The 19661-nt window shown below is 44.6% G+C and overlaps 2 protein-coding genes across 5 annotated transcripts in view; one reads left to right on the top strand and one right to left on the bottom strand.

Annotated features, from left to right (window-relative positions):
- Positions 1-6766, top strand: part of NPHP3 (nephrocystin 3) — a 40558-nt gene extending 33792 nt beyond the window's left edge. For 2 of the 3 annotated variants that reach the window (XM_053359337.1, XM_053359336.1), the window contains exons 23-28: positions 432-507; positions 602-729; positions 2394-2634; positions 2935-3060; positions 4710-4825; positions 5514-6766. In XM_053359337.1, the coding sequence (XP_053215312.1) occupies positions 432-507; positions 602-729; positions 2394-2634; positions 2935-3060; positions 4710-4825; positions 5514-5694 (868 nt within the window). In that variant the 3' untranslated portion in view covers positions 5695-6766. The remainder of the gene's footprint in view (positions 1-431; positions 508-601; positions 730-2393; positions 2635-2934; positions 3061-4709; positions 4826-5513) is intronic. The other variant, XM_053359338.1, reaches the window with a different exon arrangement.
- Positions 6767-8492: 1726 nt separating this feature from the next.
- Positions 8493-19626, bottom strand: UBA5 (ubiquitin like modifier activating enzyme 5). 2 transcript variants are annotated; one of them, XM_053359340.1, is made up of 12 exons: positions 19394-19626; positions 17642-17687; positions 17466-17555; positions 14646-14755; positions 14277-14363; positions 13619-13703; positions 12700-12804; positions 12410-12537; positions 11919-12054; positions 11631-11706; positions 10842-10951; positions 8493-9655 (listed from the first exon to the last, which is right to left on the bottom strand). In XM_053359340.1, the coding sequence occupies exons 1-12, from the start codon at positions 19540-19542 to the stop codon at positions 9572-9574; spliced, it is 1206 nt and encodes a 401-aa protein (XP_053215315.1). In that variant the 5' UTR covers positions 19543-19626; the 3' UTR covers positions 8493-9571. The 2 variants fall into 2 exon arrangements, with proteins under 2 accessions (XP_053215315.1, XP_053215316.1); XM_053359341.1 differs by lacking the exons at positions 17642-17687; positions 19394-19626 and having other exon boundaries at positions 17471-17555.
- Between the last annotated feature and the right edge of the window lie 35 nt (positions 19627-19661).

Raw genomic sequence — 19661 nt, 5'->3', positions numbered from 1 at the left:
ATCAGGTTTTAAGGAATTGTTTTTGTTGGGCTTCACAGATGCTTGCTTCCATCCATGGGCCAGCTTAGATATTTATGCTCATGTTAATGTGATACAATGGGTATCGAATTACACCCATGTCCCACATCTCACCTGGGCACCTGCAACTGTGCCTAATTTCTGTAATCCATGCAGCAAGTGGAATGAAAAGAGGAAATGTGCTTCTGTTTATACAGAAACCCAGGTCACTGGTGGCTTTTTATAGGCAGCGGCGGCTGCTGTGTCATGCTCCATATATAGGCCATTACAGTACTGAAACAAACCCTGACAATACTTTCTCATAAAATGGCAGCCCAAGAAGTCAAGATCTCCCAATAGCCCCCCGTTAAAAGCACTGTTGAACTCTTAGTAAGTTAGTCAAACAATATCATAATTGATTTTATTCATTTTAGATACGAACAAGCTGAACAGCTAAGGAAGAAATCCTTAAAAATTCAGCAAAAAGCTGTGAGACGTAAAGGAAGCCTGGTAAATCTTTTATTCCTTTGTTATATGGCTTTTGCTATTTCAAGGCTTAAAATACAGACGGTCAAGGCAGTGAGTTTCTTAATCTCCTTTTTAGTATGGATTTGCTCTTCTGCGCCAACGAGCCCTGCAGCTAGAGGAGCTCACTTTGGGAAAAGATACGTCTGATAATGCTCGGACGCTTAACGAGCTCGGAGTTCTCTACTACCTCCAAAATAACCTTGAGTAAGTAGTGATTCTGTAACAACCTAGATGGCTTCCTTTCCCTTAGAACTGGCTGGGAGGGTACCATTATTCCTGACAGGAGCAATGCCATACAAGTTTTGAAGCCTGTGTTCCATGTGAAAGAAGGAACATCAAATATTGCAGGTTTGTGTCACTGCTGCATTTCCTGCCATTTTGAAGGAAATGGCCAAAAGGACTTGCAATTCCAATGTGCAAGTTGTCAGGAGCTCAGCCTACACTCGAGTAGGACCCTGGCAGAGACACATGCCCGACTGGCATGTTCCCTCCCTCCTGGTCGATTGTTCGGGAGCTTCATAAGCTTTCTTCAGCCCGAACATCACAGCGACCGATGCCAACAGACATCGGCACACTTGGGGATCCGCAGAGTTTGCGCAGTTGCGTAACAGACCTCAGCAACTCACCTTTTGGCTAATCTACTTTATTTACATATAAACACACATGGAGCACTGCAACATGGCTCCCTCTCTCTCTAGCATAGTCTCCGTCACTTCCCACTCTGTGGAGTCAAAACATATACCATCATGTGAAAGACAACAATCCCATGACTGCAACCATGGAGCAGGAATACTAACACAAGTATCTTCCTACATGGACTTTGGGCCACTTCACACCTATCTACACCAGTTTCAAAGTAATAAGGCAGCTTGATTTTTATCAGCTTGGACCGAAGCATAATTTTGCAGCCAGCATTATCCATATGCAGGTGACATGTGAGGTAGGGGGCCAGAATCTGCTGGACAATCCCAATCCCTCTCTACTTATTTTTCCAGATGTGTTAGGCTTCCTCAAACTCAGCCTTCCAGATGTTTTGAGACTACAGTTCCCATCATCCCTGACCACTGGTCCTGCTAGCTAGGGATCATGGGAGTTGTAGGCCAACAACATCTGGAGGGCCGAGTTTGAGGAAGCCTGTGTTAGGCATTGTGTTCTAAATGTGTATGCTTAATTTCAACCCTACCCCTAATTTTCATGGTGTCTGTTATGTAGAGAAGGGCTACATTATGCACATAGTGATATCAGATGACTTCAGGGCCATCAGGAGAAAGACTGTCGAATGTGGTCCTAAATGCAGCGTCTGTTATTGGGGTTTTGAGTTTTCTGCTTTGATTTTTGATAAAATTGGCAGATGCGTATCAGGGCAGGTCTAACAAACATTGAGCAATCACAGGTCCTGGGTTAAGTGGTGGTGCAATTATGGGAATTTCTGTGTCCCTGGCTACCTAGATCATCTGTTTCATTTGCATATGCAAGTGCATTTTAAGGACAGAGGGTATTGCTCATGCGTGGAGCAAACTTGTCTTGCATGAACCAGCACTTGCAAACATGGTTAGGCAGAAACCTTTTTCCTTCTTGAAAGGAAAAGTCAAGGGTTGACAAAGCATGCCAAATTCCTAGCAGTAATGCACAATATACTGAAGGGTCACGATTCTTCATCAGCAGTGGAACACACTGGCTTTGGAGTAGAACTATACCATCCTGCAGCACTGGTAAAACAAAGGATGTACAACTCCTCTGCAAGTTCTGGTATGAGCTAACCACTCCCCGTCTATTGATGGATGCATTGACTATATCACTTACAGTTCTGCGTTTTTAGTCTCGCTGCAGCAGATTAATGGTTTCCCTTAAAACGGACATTCTTCTAGGACAGCAGAGCTTTTCCTCAAACGCTCCCTGGAAATGCGAGAGCGTGTTCTCGGGCCTGACCACCCAGATTGTGCCCAGTCTTTGAATAATCTAGCAGCCCTCAGCAATGAGAAGAAGAACTACGACAAGGCAGAGGAGCTGTACGAAAGGGCACTGAACATCAGGAAAAGAGCGCTGGCCCCAGACCACCCGTCTCTGGCTTACACGGTGAAACACCTTGCTGTGCTGTACAAGAAGATGGTAAGAGCAATAGACGTGTGAATGTGCTATTCATTTTAGGTGTCAGAAGCTCTCACCTAGCTTGGGGCTTTACGCAGTAGCTTGCGGTGACAGTGCGGTGGAAATAACAGAAGCAGAATAAATTATGCCAAGTAAATTAAGTCCAGAGTAATCGCACAGCGCTGCAAATAGTGACATTTTCATTTGACTTTTCATTTGACCAACGGTTGATGACAGCATGGATTGAATGTGCTGCATTTCTAAAAGGATAGAAGACTATAGAGATCTGCCTCTGAAGCTCACGCTTGCTTTGTTTCCTAGGGAAAGCTTGACAAAGCTGTTCCTCTGTACGAGCTGGCTGTTGAAATCAGGCAGAAATCTTTTGGTCCAAAGCACCCGAGTGTGGCCACTGCTTTAGTGAACTTAGCAGTTCTTTACTGCCAGATGGTAAGTTTTCTCTGCCCTCTCCTTTTATACACAATATCAGGGATGGTTAATGAATGATATGCACAACATATGCCACAATTCAATGTAGCCAATAAGAAGAGGGGGAAAAACACCAGATTAAAATCTCTATTGCAGCTCCCTGAAGTAAATATAAAATGCTGGTTTTAAATGGGACTAAAAATGTGTGTTTTCACATTAATTGGAAGCAGATACAGAGGCACAGCATAGTATTATCATAAGATCTCAGGGCGGTTCACATTTTTGTATAGCTGTATACTACTTTTTGTAAGGGACACAGGTGGCGCTGTGGGTTAAACCACAGAGCCTAGGACTTGCCGATCAGAAGGTCGACGGTTCAAATTCCCGCAACGGGGTGAGCTCCTGTTGCTCGGTCCCAGCTCCTGCCCACCTAGCAGTTCGAAAGCACGTCAAAGTGCAAGTAGATAAATAGGTACCACTCCGGTGGGAAGGTAAATGGCATTTCCGTGTGCTGCTCTGTTTCGCCAGAAGCAGCTTAGTCATGCTGGCCACATGACCTGGAAGCTGTCTGAGGACAAATGCCGGCTCTCTCGACCAATAAAGCGAGATGAGTGCCGCAACCCCAGAGTTGGTCACGACTGGACCTAATGGTCAGGGGTCCCTTTACCTTTACTATAGTACTTTTTGAGCACAGCTGCCAATGGCTTTCCCCATTCCACTTGCACAAGTCCTTGCTTGCTAGCAAACCCCCAGAGCATGATGGAACCTGTTAAAAAACCCATAAGCAGGAGCCCACAGGTGTTAGGTTGGCTCACTTACCACTCATTCCTGCACTTGTCCAAATTGTCTGGCATGCAGCAAGATTTCTCTCTCTCGCACAGCAGTTTAGATATGAAACAGCAGGGTTATTATTTTCTCAATGTTTTCCTTCATCTTCCTCCCTGACTGCCTTGCAAGTTAGTTCACAGGAAGGGATGTGTGTGTTCTACTTGTCATAACTCGCATCAGGCAGATCAGGCTCCCTAGCAAAGCCCATACTCACACGGTTCCTTTGGGCGTTTCACAGAGCACCCTTTCTTATCTGTTTATAGCACAGGACAGAATAGGCAGAAAGCCCCAAGGGACACTTTGCAAATACATTGGAAAATTCTCCTACGCAAACCTCACCTACCATACAGTTTCTGTTTTTTGTGGATATCCAAGTGCTCTGTGAGTAATAGCTGGCGATCTTTGAAGAAGACTCATGACTTCTTCTTCAAAGGTTTTTCTTTTTTTGGCAGGCAGGCAGGAAGACAAACAAACTCTGGCTGAAATATTTGGTGTTCATTGCTTACATTGTATTCATTCCTTTGGACTCAGTCTGCATTCAGGCCAACTTATGAGCCTAGCTTTTCTCATCTTCAGAAGTTAAGCCTTGCACAGCCTGTTTTAATTCTTGGTGTCCTGGCTTATAAAAGTTGCAGCACCCGTTCTTGCCTTCCAGCTCTCAGATTTTTATCATAACCTTAGCCAAAATGTGAGAGTAGTTACAAGCTATTCTCCTAGGCGTAGACATCTTACGGTTTCCAGTAGTTGGAATGTAATGTTTTAATGAAACTGAAGTGTTCAGCTCAGATCTGAACAAACACTTTTGGCAATACCTGTTATCTTTTGTGCCCTAATACTTCTAGAAAAAGCACTCTGAAGCCTTGCCTCTTTACGAACGAGCGCTGAAAATTTATGAAGACAGCTTTGGTCGTATGCATCCTCGTGTGGGAGAAACATTAAAGAATTTGGCTGTGCTTAGGTAACGTTTAATCTAACCAACCTACCTTGTTATTTTAAGAAAGTGTATATGTTCACTACTTGCTTACTGAATAATCCTAGGTTCACACACCAGATCTTTGGACCAGAGCAAAAGCTGCAGTATGGTGGGAGGGTGAGGGGTTCTGAAATACCTGACAAAGTTTCTTTGAAGCTTTTTAATGTGATACAGAAGTAGTATATTTTGATTTGGGGGTGGGGGGTGACTTTAATCTCTAGAAAAGTGGGAAATACGAGTTAATGTTTGATAACTTTTTTCAGTTCTACTGCTAATCTGCAAATGTTCTGTTTTTTTTAAAGGAATATTTATTAAATTTTCCAATTTTTTAAACAAACAAACAAACAAACAAACAAAACAAACAGAAACATTAAACACAGGCATAAAATTCATAAACCATACTTTTAAATAACAAATTTCTCAGACCTCCTCATACTTCTCCTTCTTGTAACCCAATTAAGATTATTTGTTCAGCAAATCCTTCATTTAAAGCATTACAGCTTATAACATTACCTTATTTTTCAAACCCTTTCTTTTCCCCATCTATGTTCTTATATATTATTGCAGCTAGAAACCTCTCAATTTCAATCCAACACCTAATCTGCAAATGTTCTGGAATAGCAATGTGGAATGTTTTTTGTTCTTTTGTTTTCTCTCATCCCCCCCCCCCCAGCTATGAGGGAGGAGATTTTGAGAAGGCTGCTGAACTCTATAAGAGAGCCATGGAAATCAAAGAAGCAGAGACTTTGTTGATTGGCGGCAAGGCAGCGTCCCGTCATTCATCCAGTGGAGACACCCTCAGTTTGAAGAGTGCTTTCTCTCCCAATGTTTTTTTGCAACACGGACAAAGGTGATGATAAGGTAAAGGACCCCTGGACAGTGAAGTCCAATCAAAGGCGACTATGGGGTGCAGCGCTCATCTTGCTTTCAGGCCGAGGGAGCCGGCGTTTGTTCAGACAGCTTTCTGGGTCATGTGGCCAGCATGACTAAACCGCTTCTGGCACAATGGGACACCGTGACAGAAAACAGAGCATATGGAAATGCTGTTTACCTTCCCGCTGCAGCGGTACCTATTTATCTACTTGCACTGGCGTACTTTCGAACTGCTAGGTTGGCAGGAGCTGGGACAGAGCAACGGGAGCTCACTGCGTTGCGGGGATTCAAACCGCCAACCTTTTGATCGGAAAGCCCAAGAGGTTCAGTGGTTTAGACCACAGTGCCACCCACATCAAATGGGTTTGTCTGAATAAGAGGAGGATGGCAGTGCCCTGAACACCTTTCCCCCCCCAGTGTTGCCGAATGTTTTGCAGACTGTTCCACACAGTTAAAAAGTAGTTTTAGTTATATTGACACTCCAGTCCTGCATACATTACATGGATTTAAGTCCCATTGATTATAAGGACAGGTACGTATATAATCTATAATACCTTTCTCAGGTGCAGTAAAGGAGGCTCAGGTGAAGCAGTAAAGATAGAGGTGCGGAAAGATGGAGGTTCTTGATTTGAGCAAAAACAGAGAGATGCTTCCTGATTGGGGCAGAAAGCTAAGTTGCATGCCTCCCTTATTTCCAGCCAAGTAGAGTTATCCAAGGTGAGTTATCTTCCACAAAAGGAACAGAGGCTTCCCCTTGTTTTTAACTCGCTGACTCAAAACTGTCATTTGTCCTGCAGTTTACAGAGGAAAGCCAACTTCAAACTGGGTTTTATGATGTTCATTTGTTTCAATAGACCATAGTTAAGCTTAACCAGAAATTTTGGTTTGGACACAACACAATTGAAAGTGATGGCTAATGAACTCCTTGTGGCTGCACTAGAGAAGATAGGGAGTACACAAGCCCAAGGCTTATTCGTGTTACATAATAATCAGGTTTTTTTAGTTACAGCACCTTCTTTCCTTGACCAGGTATAAAGGATTTGTTGGAACTGAGCTGTCATTCTGTAATGTCTTTTCCTACTTCTGTTGGATTTAATGCGACTCTACAGTCAGAGCTTTTGATACCAAGAAGAGGGCCTTCTTGGTGGTGGCGCCCGCCCTGTGGAACGCCCTCCCACCAGATGTCAAGGAAATAAGCAACTACAGTGGTGCCTCGCAAGACGAAATTAATCCGTTCCGCGAGTCTCTTCGTCTTGCGGTTTTTTCGTCTTGCGAAGCAGCTATTAGCGGCTTAGCGGCTGGAAACAAACTCACAAGAACTCGCAAGATGAAGCAAGCCCATAGGGAAAATCGTCTAGCGAAGCGACGCAAAAACCGAAAAACCCTTTCGTCTTGCGCGTTTTTTGTTTTGCGAGGCATTCGTCTTGCGGGGCACCACTGTATCTGACTTTTAGAAGACATCTGAAGGCAGCCCTGTTTAGGGAAGTTTTTAATGTTGGATGTTTTATCATGTTTTTAATATTCTGTTGGGAGCCGCCCAGAGTGGCTGGGGAAACCCAGCCAGATGGGTGGGGTCTAAAGAATAAATTATTATTATTATATCTCCAAAGTGGAGAGAAAAAAAGAAAAAAACATTTGACTATCAATCTTTCTGTAAATTATGAAATTTAAAAGCAGTATTTGTAGCTGTCCAGTTATACTTCCTTTGAGATATACATTAAATTGTGAGGAAGTGAAACTCTTAACTGAATAGCCTGCTTTGTGTTTGCCACATATTCAAAATCTAGAGCCGGGACTCAAAGACCATGTACCATGTACTCTTGAGCTGTGTGGGGTGCTTTTCTTTTGACCTTCAGGAATGGCTTATGTGTGGGACAGACACACAGCTATAGTTCGCAGTTGGGCATGAAGAAATACACCATTTATTTTTAAAAATTATACACATTTGAAGGCTTCCTAATTTCCCTTATCATTTTTTGTTCCATCTTACCTGGTTCTATACAGCTTTGCTTTCTCGCAGTTAATATATTCCCCTTGATACGTGGCACTCCGCACAGGCCCTTTTAAGTGTTTACCCTAGCACAGCAACCATATTCATGCATGCTTATTAGCAACCCCCACTGAAAACGAATCATACTTATGGGTGATTATTGAACAGGGCTGCAGTAAAGTAAGTATTAAATATTCCTTTCTTTATATTAGGCATCAGGCTGAAGCAGTGGTAGCTTAGAAACAAATGGTTCAATTAGTCTTAACCCTATTTGTTTGCACTCCAATAATAATTTAATCTGAAATGTTTATAAGCAAGAAGCAGGCCTTTGGCAACAAAACTTGTATATGGTATAAACTGCACCAATATTAGTTCTGTTAAAGCTGAATTCTAGAAATGTTGGTAGTCTAAATTTCAAAACTCTTCTAACAAATTTAATAGTTGTCAGTTGAGCACAAAGTCCTGAGGTAGAAAGCAATCTATAAAAGCACACAAGTAGATAACACATTGGTTGGTTGATGCTGAGCTTATTTTAGTAATAAAGTTTATTTCCAAGAAAGTAACTCACAGGAAGGACACACAAAAATGCTGTTGTAAAAATGCAAAATGGAAACAGAATGGAGTGTGGTTGAACAAGTAGTTGAAGCAATTAATTGTGGGATTGCCTAGAACCATCAAACTTCCAAACCACTTTTTTCCCCAAATATGTCTTTATGTTTATGTTAATCACCAGCTAATGACAAAAGCATTTCTCCAGCAGGCTTATCCAACTGACCGTACAACATTCAGTCCAGCAAGCATAAACTGTAGTTTATTGCAGGTGGTTTAAAAATAGTTAGCCTTAGGGCCATTGATTCTAAATAGGCTTCTCTTGGATTGCAGCTTCTTTGTTTACTAAATATATACCTGAAATATTACTTAAATAAATACTACTAAGGTGACATTATTATAAAGCAACTGGCAAGAGACCTTGTAAGTGCTGAGCGACTGCAAGTGTCATTAACCCTGCTTAACTTTCAATTTTTGGTTGACCTGCCTGGATTAGAAAGGGAATTAAATGCTTTGGTGGAGGAAGCCCTGGCAACTTCTGCTTCCCAGAGCTTTTTATCCTACACCACTTGAGTGATAAATCTACAATTGAACATAATAGACTAGATCATTTGCCAAACTTACTCCTAGTGCAGTTTTCTCTTATCAATTCAAAGCAACTTTCACCTCATTGCTTTATTTTCCTCTTATTTGGAAACTGAGGATTTTAGGCATGATGGCTCAACAGCATTTCCAAATTCAGTATTCTCCATAATGGTATATCGGTGATAGCAAATTTTAGCATTCAATGCTTCCTATTACACACTGCATGGCCAGAGGAACCAGATATTGGCTCGTCCCACATTTTCAGCCCACTAAGTTTTCCAAAAGACTTCTCTTGGGGCTAACAAAAGTATACCAAACAGTTACTTTTCCATGTAACGGTCATATATAATTGGCTAGGGTGTATGACAATGATAATCATTTTTTAAACAAGGCTCTCTCTATATATCGCATAGCTTTTCATTCTTCTAACTATAAGCTTAAGCAGATCAAGTGTTAGTATTTTAGACACTTTTCCAATCCAGGCATCCTAAGGAGGAACAGATTACGCTCAACAAATTTACTCTCACCTGAACTGGGCTTAAAAGGCAGCGTGGCATTGTGTTATAAATTAAACCTGTCAGCTTGCCTTGGTTTTCACTGGACCCTCATACCTTCTGTAAAGTCTTCACATAATTAACAAAAAGACAACATGACGACGCACTATTCATGAAAGACTAAATCTGTTACACATCACTGGCTGCTGAAATTACAGTAATCTCGAAGTGTTCTTTGTGCTAGATGCTCTTCATCTTAGCCATAAGTTCTTCTAGACTTTCTTCAGATTCTGGAACAGTTTCCCCAGTAACAGCGTTCTCTTCCTGGTGGGGGGAAAATAGTAGTAAATGCCTTTACACCTTTTCTCTATAGCCTCAAATCCAAAACAAGCTTGGCGTGCTGAACACCACACACATTATAGTAAAATAGGCTGGATACAAACGTAATTAAATACTAACACCTGTCAGTCACCCAACATCACCATCATGTCAGGGGACCCATTCTTCCTGCCTTGCATGGCAAGTACAGAAAACCCAAGCTTAGTCACGCCAGGCTGAAAGTTACCAATGATCAATACTAACTTCAAACTCCACCTTCTGCAGTGGTTGGCTATGCTACTGAATGCCTATGGGGGAAATTCAGAAGTTCATCCCAATGAGCTTTAGTTAAGGCCTATCAGGTGAAATAGCATCCTTCCACAAGCAGAAGGACACTTCAAGGCTGCAAACTGTGCACTGGCAACTGCATCTCTGCATGCCCTCATATCTGGAGGCCTCACAAGCCAGAGGTTCCCACGCCATTGTAAAGCAAAGGTTAGCAAAGCACGTACGTGCCAAGTGAGCAGAGGCTCTCTCCGCCAGGGAAGCTACAACAGCCAAGCTTGGAAGGTGCAAAGCTTGCAGTGCTGCTGTGGCTATGACAGCAGTTGGGGCTGTTAGGATCATCCTACTTTCATGTAGGACCCTGGTAGAGACACATGCCCGACTGGCATGTTCCCTCCCTCCTGGTCGATCGTTCAGGAGCTTCATAAGCTTTCTCTAGCCCAGACATCACAGCGACTGATGCCAAGAGGCATCAGCACACTTACGATTCTGCAGAGTATTTGCAGTTCGCGTAACAGAGCTCAGTAGCACAGCATTTTGGCTAATCTACTTTTATTTAAATATAATACACTTGGAGCATTCTGACTTAGCTCCTTCCTTTTTCTCATCAGACAGCAAAGAGAAAAAACAAAAGACAATAGTCCCACTTTCCAGAACACAGTAACCCAAAACATCCTGTCTCCATCACTTCCCACACTGTGGAATGAAAACATACAACGTCATGTGACAGACAACAATCCCATGACTGCAAACATGGAGCAGGAATCCTAACATCAACTTCATTTGCGCACACGATGGAAGTGAAGACTGCAGAACAGCAGCACTGATTGCTCATTCCCACACGCAACTTGACAAGTTAAAGCCAATCCAAATAAAATGTTTTCGACGTTAGCTAAAAACAACTTACCACCTTGTTTGGTATTGTGTATGCCATTGTGATTCCTTCTGGAAGATCGAGAACTGGACCCGAAGCAGCTTTTAATTCTTCCTCTGAAACTTCTGATACCAACTCTATCCCTGAATAGCCCCAAACACATCAATGCAAGGGAAAGCATTAGTGCAGATTAATGGTATACACAGTAATTGTCTACAAATACAAAAAAGTTACAGACTGAACTTATGTTTCAGGGCAGATAAAGACATTACAGTGGTACGTCCGGTTACAAACGGGATCCGCTCTGGAGGCCCAGCTGTATCCCGAAAACTTCGTAACTGGAGGCGCCCTTCTGCGTATGCACGGTGAAACCCAGAAGTATACACTTCCAGGTTTGCCGTGGCCATAACCCGAAGATTTCGTAACCTGGAGGTTACGCATCACGAGGTACCACTGTACTTCTCACAGTCAAAAACCTTCAGGCAATTAAAAGGGCAAGGAGTAGGGCTGTTACCCTCACCCGTGTTGGACAGGCCCAATGGATTTGGGAGCAGTGGTAATGTTTAGGGGTTTTTAAAGCCTAATTAAGCATAACATGCCAAAGTGGGTTCATAATGTGGGGTACCCTTTCATGACAATAATAGATCACAATAGCTTGTGCTGCTGTCACAACTATGTCCTCACTTGTAGCTACCTGCTTTTTGGGGCAGGGGCTCAATTGAAATCATTCACAAGAGTGAAAGCTGCTTAGGCTGAAGGGCATTTTACTAGTTCCAAGAGTTGTAAGCTAGCAATTTGTATTGTCTTAGTATCTTAACTCACCCCAATCATTCTCTTCATGAACTATTTCTTCTTCCTGTTCAATTACTTCTACTTTAGGATTTTCTGCTGCTTTTTTCTGGAAATACAAACACAGTCACAAGTCGTTTTTGTTCCCACAAATGGGAAAAGTTAAATAATTATATGCTAAAGGCCCATTCAGAATGACCATACTAGGGTAAATATCTCCAAAGAGTTCATGCTACATTTTCTAACTTCTGCTGAACAAGTTATCCACCCCTTTCAAGGAATCGGAAAAGGAGCCTGAGCTCTTTTACCTATTTATTTTACCTTGTACTCTTCCTGCTGGTGTCTACAGTTTCTGTCATCGCACTGTGGATTTGGCTTCATTGTCATGGAGGGAAAGAAATCCTGCATTGCATTATAGCCAAGGTAAAAGCTCACCGTGCCAAAATTCAGTAAATATCTGGGGGGAAATGCAGGAAGGATAAAAGAAGAGAACAGTTTATTGTTTGCATGTGTCTGACGGAAGACACAGCACTTTGGTTCATTATGGGTGACATCCAATGATGCTTGCCTACTTGCGCAACAGAAATCTTGCACAACTAGAGTTCTCCTTCAGCACCTGTGCACCCCGAAAATCTGCTCTGGAGGGTCCCTAACTATCTGCAGCAAATATAGGAGGGTGTGGAGGGAACAGATGGACAATGCACAAGGACACAGCTGCTCACACTACTCTGGATCTCACCCAATATGCTTGATGTCATGAACCAATTCCCACTTAAACTTTTTTTTAAAATCGAGGCATCTCAGTCACTTACTTCAGGACGTTTTGAACAAGAAGACCGGCGACCACTCCCATCGTGGTGGGAAGGCTGGCGGCACAAACTCCCTCCCGTTTGAGCGTTTTCTCATCTATATTTGCCGCTACGACAAGTGGAGGTGCACACTAGCCAAAAAGGGAAGAGGAGTTTGAGAATCGTAAAAGGGACATTTGAAAAAACCCACAAACAGGAGAAGGATCCAACAAAAATGACTTTAGATTCCAACAACTTTCACTTCACCTTAGAAGGACAGCACAATGGAACTTAGAAAGCATAACATCACATACCGCAAAACAAGCCGATTCACCAGGGATGATGAGTTGGATATGGCCAGAGACAGCGTTTTCGCTCACTCCAGATTCCATCCATATTTGTCCAAGTTCATTACAAGCCTTAAAAAACAAAAAACAAACATGCCCTATTTATACATGCATAAGTTGCATTTGCTGCAAATATCTAAACTGCTTATGGATATAAGAAGTGTCCTGCTGAATCAAGCTAAAGGCTTATCTCAGGGGAGGGGAACTTTCTAGATCTTGAGCTCCCCCCCCCCAGCTAACTGGCGGCTACTTTGAAAGATGAGCCAGGACACCTTTGCTGTAAAATCACATGACCATCACCATGACATCAGGTGACCCAAATTCAAAGGCAAGAATCGGTAGCACACTCCTGGTATCCAGGCCTGAAAATGAACTCATTGTAGGGAGTTGGTCCAGCCCCCTGATCATCTGAAAAATTTCAATTGAAAATAAGTTCTTAGGAAAGCAAAACTTCCTAAGTTTTTGGGTTTTGTGACAGACTTCAGTAATCCCTCAAATTTCTCAAACCAGACCTGGAAAAAGGATCCTGTTCATGTCGCAGAAGTCTCTTAGCATTCACAAAAGGATGAAGCTGAAGTCGCCAACAAAATGCGGTTTAATCTCCAATATTACTATCTTTGTATATGTATTCTGCTTTCATACAACATACACAAGCTCAAGGCACGATGATACTGCAAATGCACCAAGCACAGCTACTCTGGAATAGCCACATCTTTTCAGAAGCGGCTTACTTTTGGGAACCCTCCACTGCTCCCACTGAGGTGGCACAGCAGCCACATTTGCTACAATGTACTGGGTACGGGATCCACAGCTTCTAGCAATAGGTGTGCAATGTTTACTTGGGTGATAACAGGAGGCATGTGTGCATTGCTGTTGCTGCACTTACCGTGTTAATTGCCATGCGTGCTTCAAAATTATCCACGCAGCTCAATACAAGATCAACAGGTTTCCCTTCTTCTAAACCTCCATTGCTGTAAATAAAAAGGGGAGAAAATGGAAATATTAAGGTTCCTTGCAAGAAGATCAAGGAAGCTGTTTTACCATGAAACTCTCCATTCATTATTAGCATGGAATCCTCCTCTGCTCAAGGGTTGCATCTTCTCCTAGGAAATCTTACATGGCCCACATGCCAGCAATGGGCAGGGCCAGAACGACAAATGCCAATTTAACCTTTGTACAATAGGCTAAGGTGATTGGGCTGGATCCGGCCCCTGGGCCCTAGTTTGCCTACCCATGGGCTAGTTGCTTACAGAGACCCCTCTATCCTCCATCCAAGCTAGGGAGAATCATTATAAGAGTTAAAGGATTAATTCCAGCCAGCTAAAAGCCCTCAAGGATGGGGTAAGGCTAGGTCAAACAGCAGTGTGGCCTGGGAGAAAGGGTGTGTGGCCTAGAGAGTCCCAAGGCCAAACAGAGAAGCCTGGAGTGCTGCATTTGACCCGCCCCCCCCCAGGCCTGAGGTTACCAACCCCCTGATTTAGAGAAATGTGAATCAGTAGTGTTTCGTTACGACCACCACTACCAGCCCCCGAAAGATATGTTACCTGATCCTGTCCATAAAATGTTGAAAGTTGTCCACAGTTGTGATGTTGTAGTTATGTACTTCGAACTGCACATCGGGGTTGATGTTCCTTAAGGATAAAATAAACACTGCAGCTTTAACACGAACATCTCTGAAAGGAGCCCCACACGTTTGTGTTGCAAATCCTAACATACTACAGTTGCAATCCCATGCTCTTCCTTGGGAATAAATCCTACTGGACTCAGAAGAACTTCCTTCCGCATAAACGTACGCAGCATGATTTCTTTAAGATTAGTTTCTCATGAAACTTTTTTTTTTTAAAAAAAGTTGGAAGTTCTGCATGTCTGAAGTTGCATTCCATAACTGGATGGCACCTCCCACTTTCACATACCTCAAAGTGTGCTCTGCTGCTTGCACTTTACTCAGTCCAGCTTGGTGTGGTTGGAAAAAGAGCCTGTTCATATTGGCCAGCTCCACCTTATCATAATCAAACAGGAGCAGCTAAAAGAAAGATTACAGTGACACATGAATGGCCTTTGGTCAGGTTCACGTTTAGGACAAACACGGACACAGCCTTGGGCTAACAAATATTATTCCTACGGATTCTAAAGTGGCAAACATATTTATTTCTAAAAACACCTGGAATTCAGTTTTAAAAGATTGTGATAGTTTAAGTAAAATGAGATTCAAAATTCACATTCATCACAGATGCCCGTTAACTTTAAATAATAACTTTTTAAGGGTTACTTCCGCAAAAAAGCTCCCATTTGTCCCTCATGTGCTTCTGTGGCAGAGATAAAAGAATTAGAGAACAACAGTACAGTGGTACCTCAGGTTAAGTACTTAATTCATTCCGGAGGTCCGTTCTTAACCTGAAACTGTTCTTAACCTGAAGCACCACTTTAGCTAAAGGGGCCTCCTGCTGCTGCCGCACCGCCGGAGCATGATTTCTGCTCTCATCCTGAAGCAAAGTTCTTAACCCGAAATACTATTTCTGGGTTAGCGGAGTCTGTAACCTGAAGTGTATGTAACCCGAGGTACCACTGTACTGGAGATCGGGGGGGTTGGATGTAGGAAATAAAGCTTCAACACTGATGTTTGCTCTTTGGCCATGGGCAAGTCATTTCCTCTCTTCCTAACCTACCCTACAGGGCTGTTGTTAGAATTAAATGAAATAAATCCATGTATGTTGCTTCAACTATTTTAGAAAAATGAAGTACCAGCATAAGAACCAAAAAAGGACATGCAAGGAGAACTGTGTGTCCGAAAATGCACAGTAAACATACCGTATTTTTCGCACTATAGGACGCACTTTCCCCCCTCCAAAAATGAAGGGGAAATGTGTGTGCGTCCTATGGTGCGAATGCAGGCTTTCACTGAAGCCTGGAGAGCGAGAGGGGTCGGTGCGCACCGACCCCTCTAGCTCTCCAGGCTTCAGGAGAGCCCCACCGCCAGCCCCACAAGCTCGGGGGAGAGCGGGGAGGCGGAACGCCGCCATCCCGCTGTCCCCCGACTTGGCTAGAAGGCTGGCGGGGGGGAGAAGCCTGCTCCTCCCCGTCGCCAGCCCCGCAAACTCGGGAGATAGCGGGAGAGGCGCAGCGCGCCCTTCCCGCTGTCTCCCGACTTGGCTAGAAGGCTGGCGGGGGGAGAAGCCTGCTCCTCCCCGTCGCCAGCCCTGCAAACTCGGGGGACAGCGGGAGAGGCGCAGCGCGCCCTTCCCGCTGTCTCCCGACTTGGCTAGAAGGCTGGCGGGGGGAGAAGCCTGCTCCTCCCCGTCGCCAGCCCTGCAAACTCGGGAGATAGCGGGAGAGGCGCAGCGCGCCCTTCCCGCTGTCGCCCAACTTGGCTAGAAGGCTGGCGACGGGGAGAAGCCTGCTCCTCCCCGTCGCCAGCCCTGCAAACTCGGGGGACAGCGGGAGAGGCGCAGCGCGCCCTTCCCGCTGTCTCCCGACTTGGCTAGAAGGCTGGCGGGGGGAGAAGCCTGCTCCTCCCCGTCGCCAGCCCTGCAAACTCGGGAGACAGCGGGAGAGGCGCAGCGCGCCCTTCCCGCTGTCCCCCGACTTGGCTAGAAGGCTGGCGACGGGGAGAAGCCGGCTCCTCCCCGTCGCCAGCCCTGCAAACTCGGGAGATAGCGGGAGAGGCGCAGCGCGCCATCCCGCTGTCTCCCGACATGGTTTGGAGGCTGGCGGAGGGCTTCCTCCTCCCCCAGCCCCGCAAGCTCCCAGAGCAATGCCAAAGATGCGCGCAGCTTGGCATGGCTCTGGGTCCCGTTCTGGGGGAGGGGGAAGCTCAGGCTTCCCCCGCCCCAGCACCGCGCCTGGCGGGGGGGGGGGGGAATAAATTTTTTCCCCTTTATTCCCCCCCCCCCAAATCTAGGTGCGTCCTATGGACCGGTGCGTCCAATCGTGCGAAAAATACGGTACTTCCAGGAGCCTCAGCCAATTACAGCTTCCAAACCATCACTAATCATCAGAGGCCTTTCTCTTGGGCATGGTCAGCCAAGCGGTGCCAAAGAAGGACAGAACTTTTTTTATGTATGCTACAACAGCAGCAAGAATACTCATCGCAAAGTATTGGAAGACGCAAGATCTACCCACTCTGGAAGAATGGCAGATGAAATTGATTGACTGTATGGGACTGGCAGAATTGACGAGCAGAATCCGTGACCAGGGAGAAGAGTCGGCTGAAGAAGATTGGAAAAAATTCAAGGACTATTTACAGAAATATTGTAAAATTTAAGAAAGTTAGATGGTGCTGGATTGAAATTGAGAGGTTTCTAGCTGTAATGATATATAAGAACATAGATGGGGGGAAAAAGCGTTTGAAAAATAAGGTAATGTTACAAGCTGTAATGCTTTAAATGAAGGATTTGCTGAACAAATAATCTTAATTGGGATACAAGAAGGAGAAGTATGAGGAGGTCTGAGAAATTTGTTATTTAAAAGTATGGTTTATGAATTTTATGTTTTTGTTTAATGTTTCTGTTTGTTTTGTTTTTGTTTGTTTGTTTAAAAAATTGGAAAATTTAATAAATATTCTATTAAAAAAACAAAACAAACCATCACTAATCATCATGTATGTGACCACCCTTTACCCATTACAGAGGCCACTGTGAATACATTTAAGTTGACAAAGGGAAATTAATCTTTCACCAAAGCACCACTGCTTTTGTCCAGGACAGTGTTGTTATAAGGAAGAAACGTATTATTACCTTACCAATGCCACATCTTGTCAGCATCTCAGCGGTTACACTGCCAACTCCGCCAACACCCACCACCGCGACGGCAAAGGAGCGGATTTTCTGCAACAAGAAACCAAGACCGGTAAGCATTTTGTGCCCTGAGTTTACATCATTAATGCAAACTTCTATAAGAAACATTATCCCACCTCATAGTCTTTCACAATTCCCATTCTTTTCAGCGCCATCAGGCGACTAGAGAGAGGGAAGAAACAAAAACACTTTTGTCAAGTGGGCTTCATTCACATGGCACAGCTATTTCAAGATCAAAAGGAGATTAGCAAATTCCATGGTGCAAAATTGAAGTGCGTTGAAATCCCTGTTTGTCTTGGATATTTCAGCAGCTCCAGATCTCCCACAGTGATTAAATTAACTATGGATTCATTTACGACATCCTGGAACATAAAGCAACAACCTCCAGATTGGTGAAAAGGGCCAAAAGGAAACACTCTGAAGGTGTGTATACAGCCTGTTCATGCCACTAATTTCTGTGCTGCCACTAGGAATAGCCATTACTTGCCTCTTACTGTTCCATTACAGTAGTTGAAAATGCCATACCACTTCTTGACCAGCTGTTAAGGACTTCCATCTATCCACTGACACAGGGCTGCCATATTTCAAAAAGTTAAAAAACCAGGACACCCCCCGAAAAGTTCTTGAGTTTTTTACTGCAGTGCTTCATACTCAGGGCTGCCTCTGAAGAGTTCTGAAACTCCAGCTGGTGCAGAATTCAGCAACCAGGTTGCTCCCTAGGGCAGGCTGGTTTGAGCACATAACACTAACCCTGGCCCAACTGCACTGGCTACCCATGAACTTCTGGGGCCCAATTCAAAGTGCTGGCTTCAACCACATCTGCCCATAGGAACCAACGTGGACCCCACAATCTTGAGGCCCTTCTTTTGTGTGCCTCCAGAGGTTAAGAATAGCTGGGCCAGAGTGCTGAACTAGGATCTGGGAGCCCAGGGTTTGCAAATCCCAGCTCAGCCTTTGAAGCTGACTCAGAAACTACAACTAATCCAGAATGTGGCAGCTAGACTGGTGACTGGAAGTGACCACTGAGACCATATGACACTGGTCCTAAAAGACCTACATTGGTTCCCAGTATGTTTCTGAGCACAATTCAAAGTGTTGGTGCTGGTGCTGACCTTTAAAGCCCTGAATGGCCTTGGCCCAGTATACCTAAAGGAGCGTCTCCACTGCCATCATTCTGCCCGGACACTGAGGTCCAGTGCCGAGGGCCTTCTGGTGCTTCCCTCACTACAAGAAGCAAAGTTACAGGGAACCAGGCAGAGGGCCTTCTCGGTAATGGCACCCGCCCTGTGGAATGCCCCCCCAATCAGATGTCAAGGAAATAAACAACTATCTGACATTTAGAAGACATCTGTTTAAGGAAGTTTTTAATGTTTGATGTCTTACCGCGTTTTTTAAATTTTCTGTTGGGAACTGCCTAGAGTGGCTGGGGAAACCCAGCCAGATGGGCGGGGAATAAATTATTAATATTATTATTTTACTTTGGAAAACTGTTAAAATGATATATAATGAAATTCAATCAAGGGGATTTGAGGAAGTCACTTAATAATGTTACCAAGATTTAAACAGGATGTATGTTTGTTTTATTATTATTTTTGGAAAATTAATTTTAAAAAATGGAAAAAAAATATGTTATTTTACATGAAGCTCACTGGGTGACCCTGGGCCAGGTAGCCTATAAACTACCTCGTAGGGCTGTTGTGGAGGTGGTGTGTGGGGGAGAACCTTGAGCTCCTCCTTGGAGGGAAAGGGCGGGATCACAGAATGGTAGAGCTGCGAGGGGTCCCCGCCCCACAATGGTCATCTAGCCCAACCCCCCCCTCCGCAATGTAATTCACGACCACTCTCCCCTGCCCCAAAGACCCGCTCACCTGTACGGGTTGGAGTCGGTCACCTCCGGGCTCATCTGCTCGATCCTCGCCCGCCGGCCTTGCCCGCCTCCTTCCCCCCGGCCCAGCTCTTCCTCCAGCTCCCGGACGCGGCGCCGCAGCTGCTCCACCAGCTTCTCCGAGGCGGCCATGGCGATCCCTCAGCGGAAAGCCCGAAGCGCCGGCTGCTCAGCCCAACCCCGCGCCGCCGCCGCTGCTGCTGCTGCCAGAGACACGTCTCCCCAACCGGCGCTTCCGGGAGTCACGGCAA

Source organism: Podarcis raffonei, chromosome 12, assembly GCF_027172205.1.
Source record: "Podarcis raffonei isolate rPodRaf1 chromosome 12, rPodRaf1.pri, whole genome shotgun sequence".
In the NCBI taxonomy this organism is placed as follows: Eukaryota; Metazoa; Chordata; class Lepidosauria; order Squamata; family Lacertidae; genus Podarcis; species Podarcis raffonei.
Note: the sequence above shows the minus strand (reverse complement) of the source record. Positions and strands in the feature narration are given on the sequence as shown.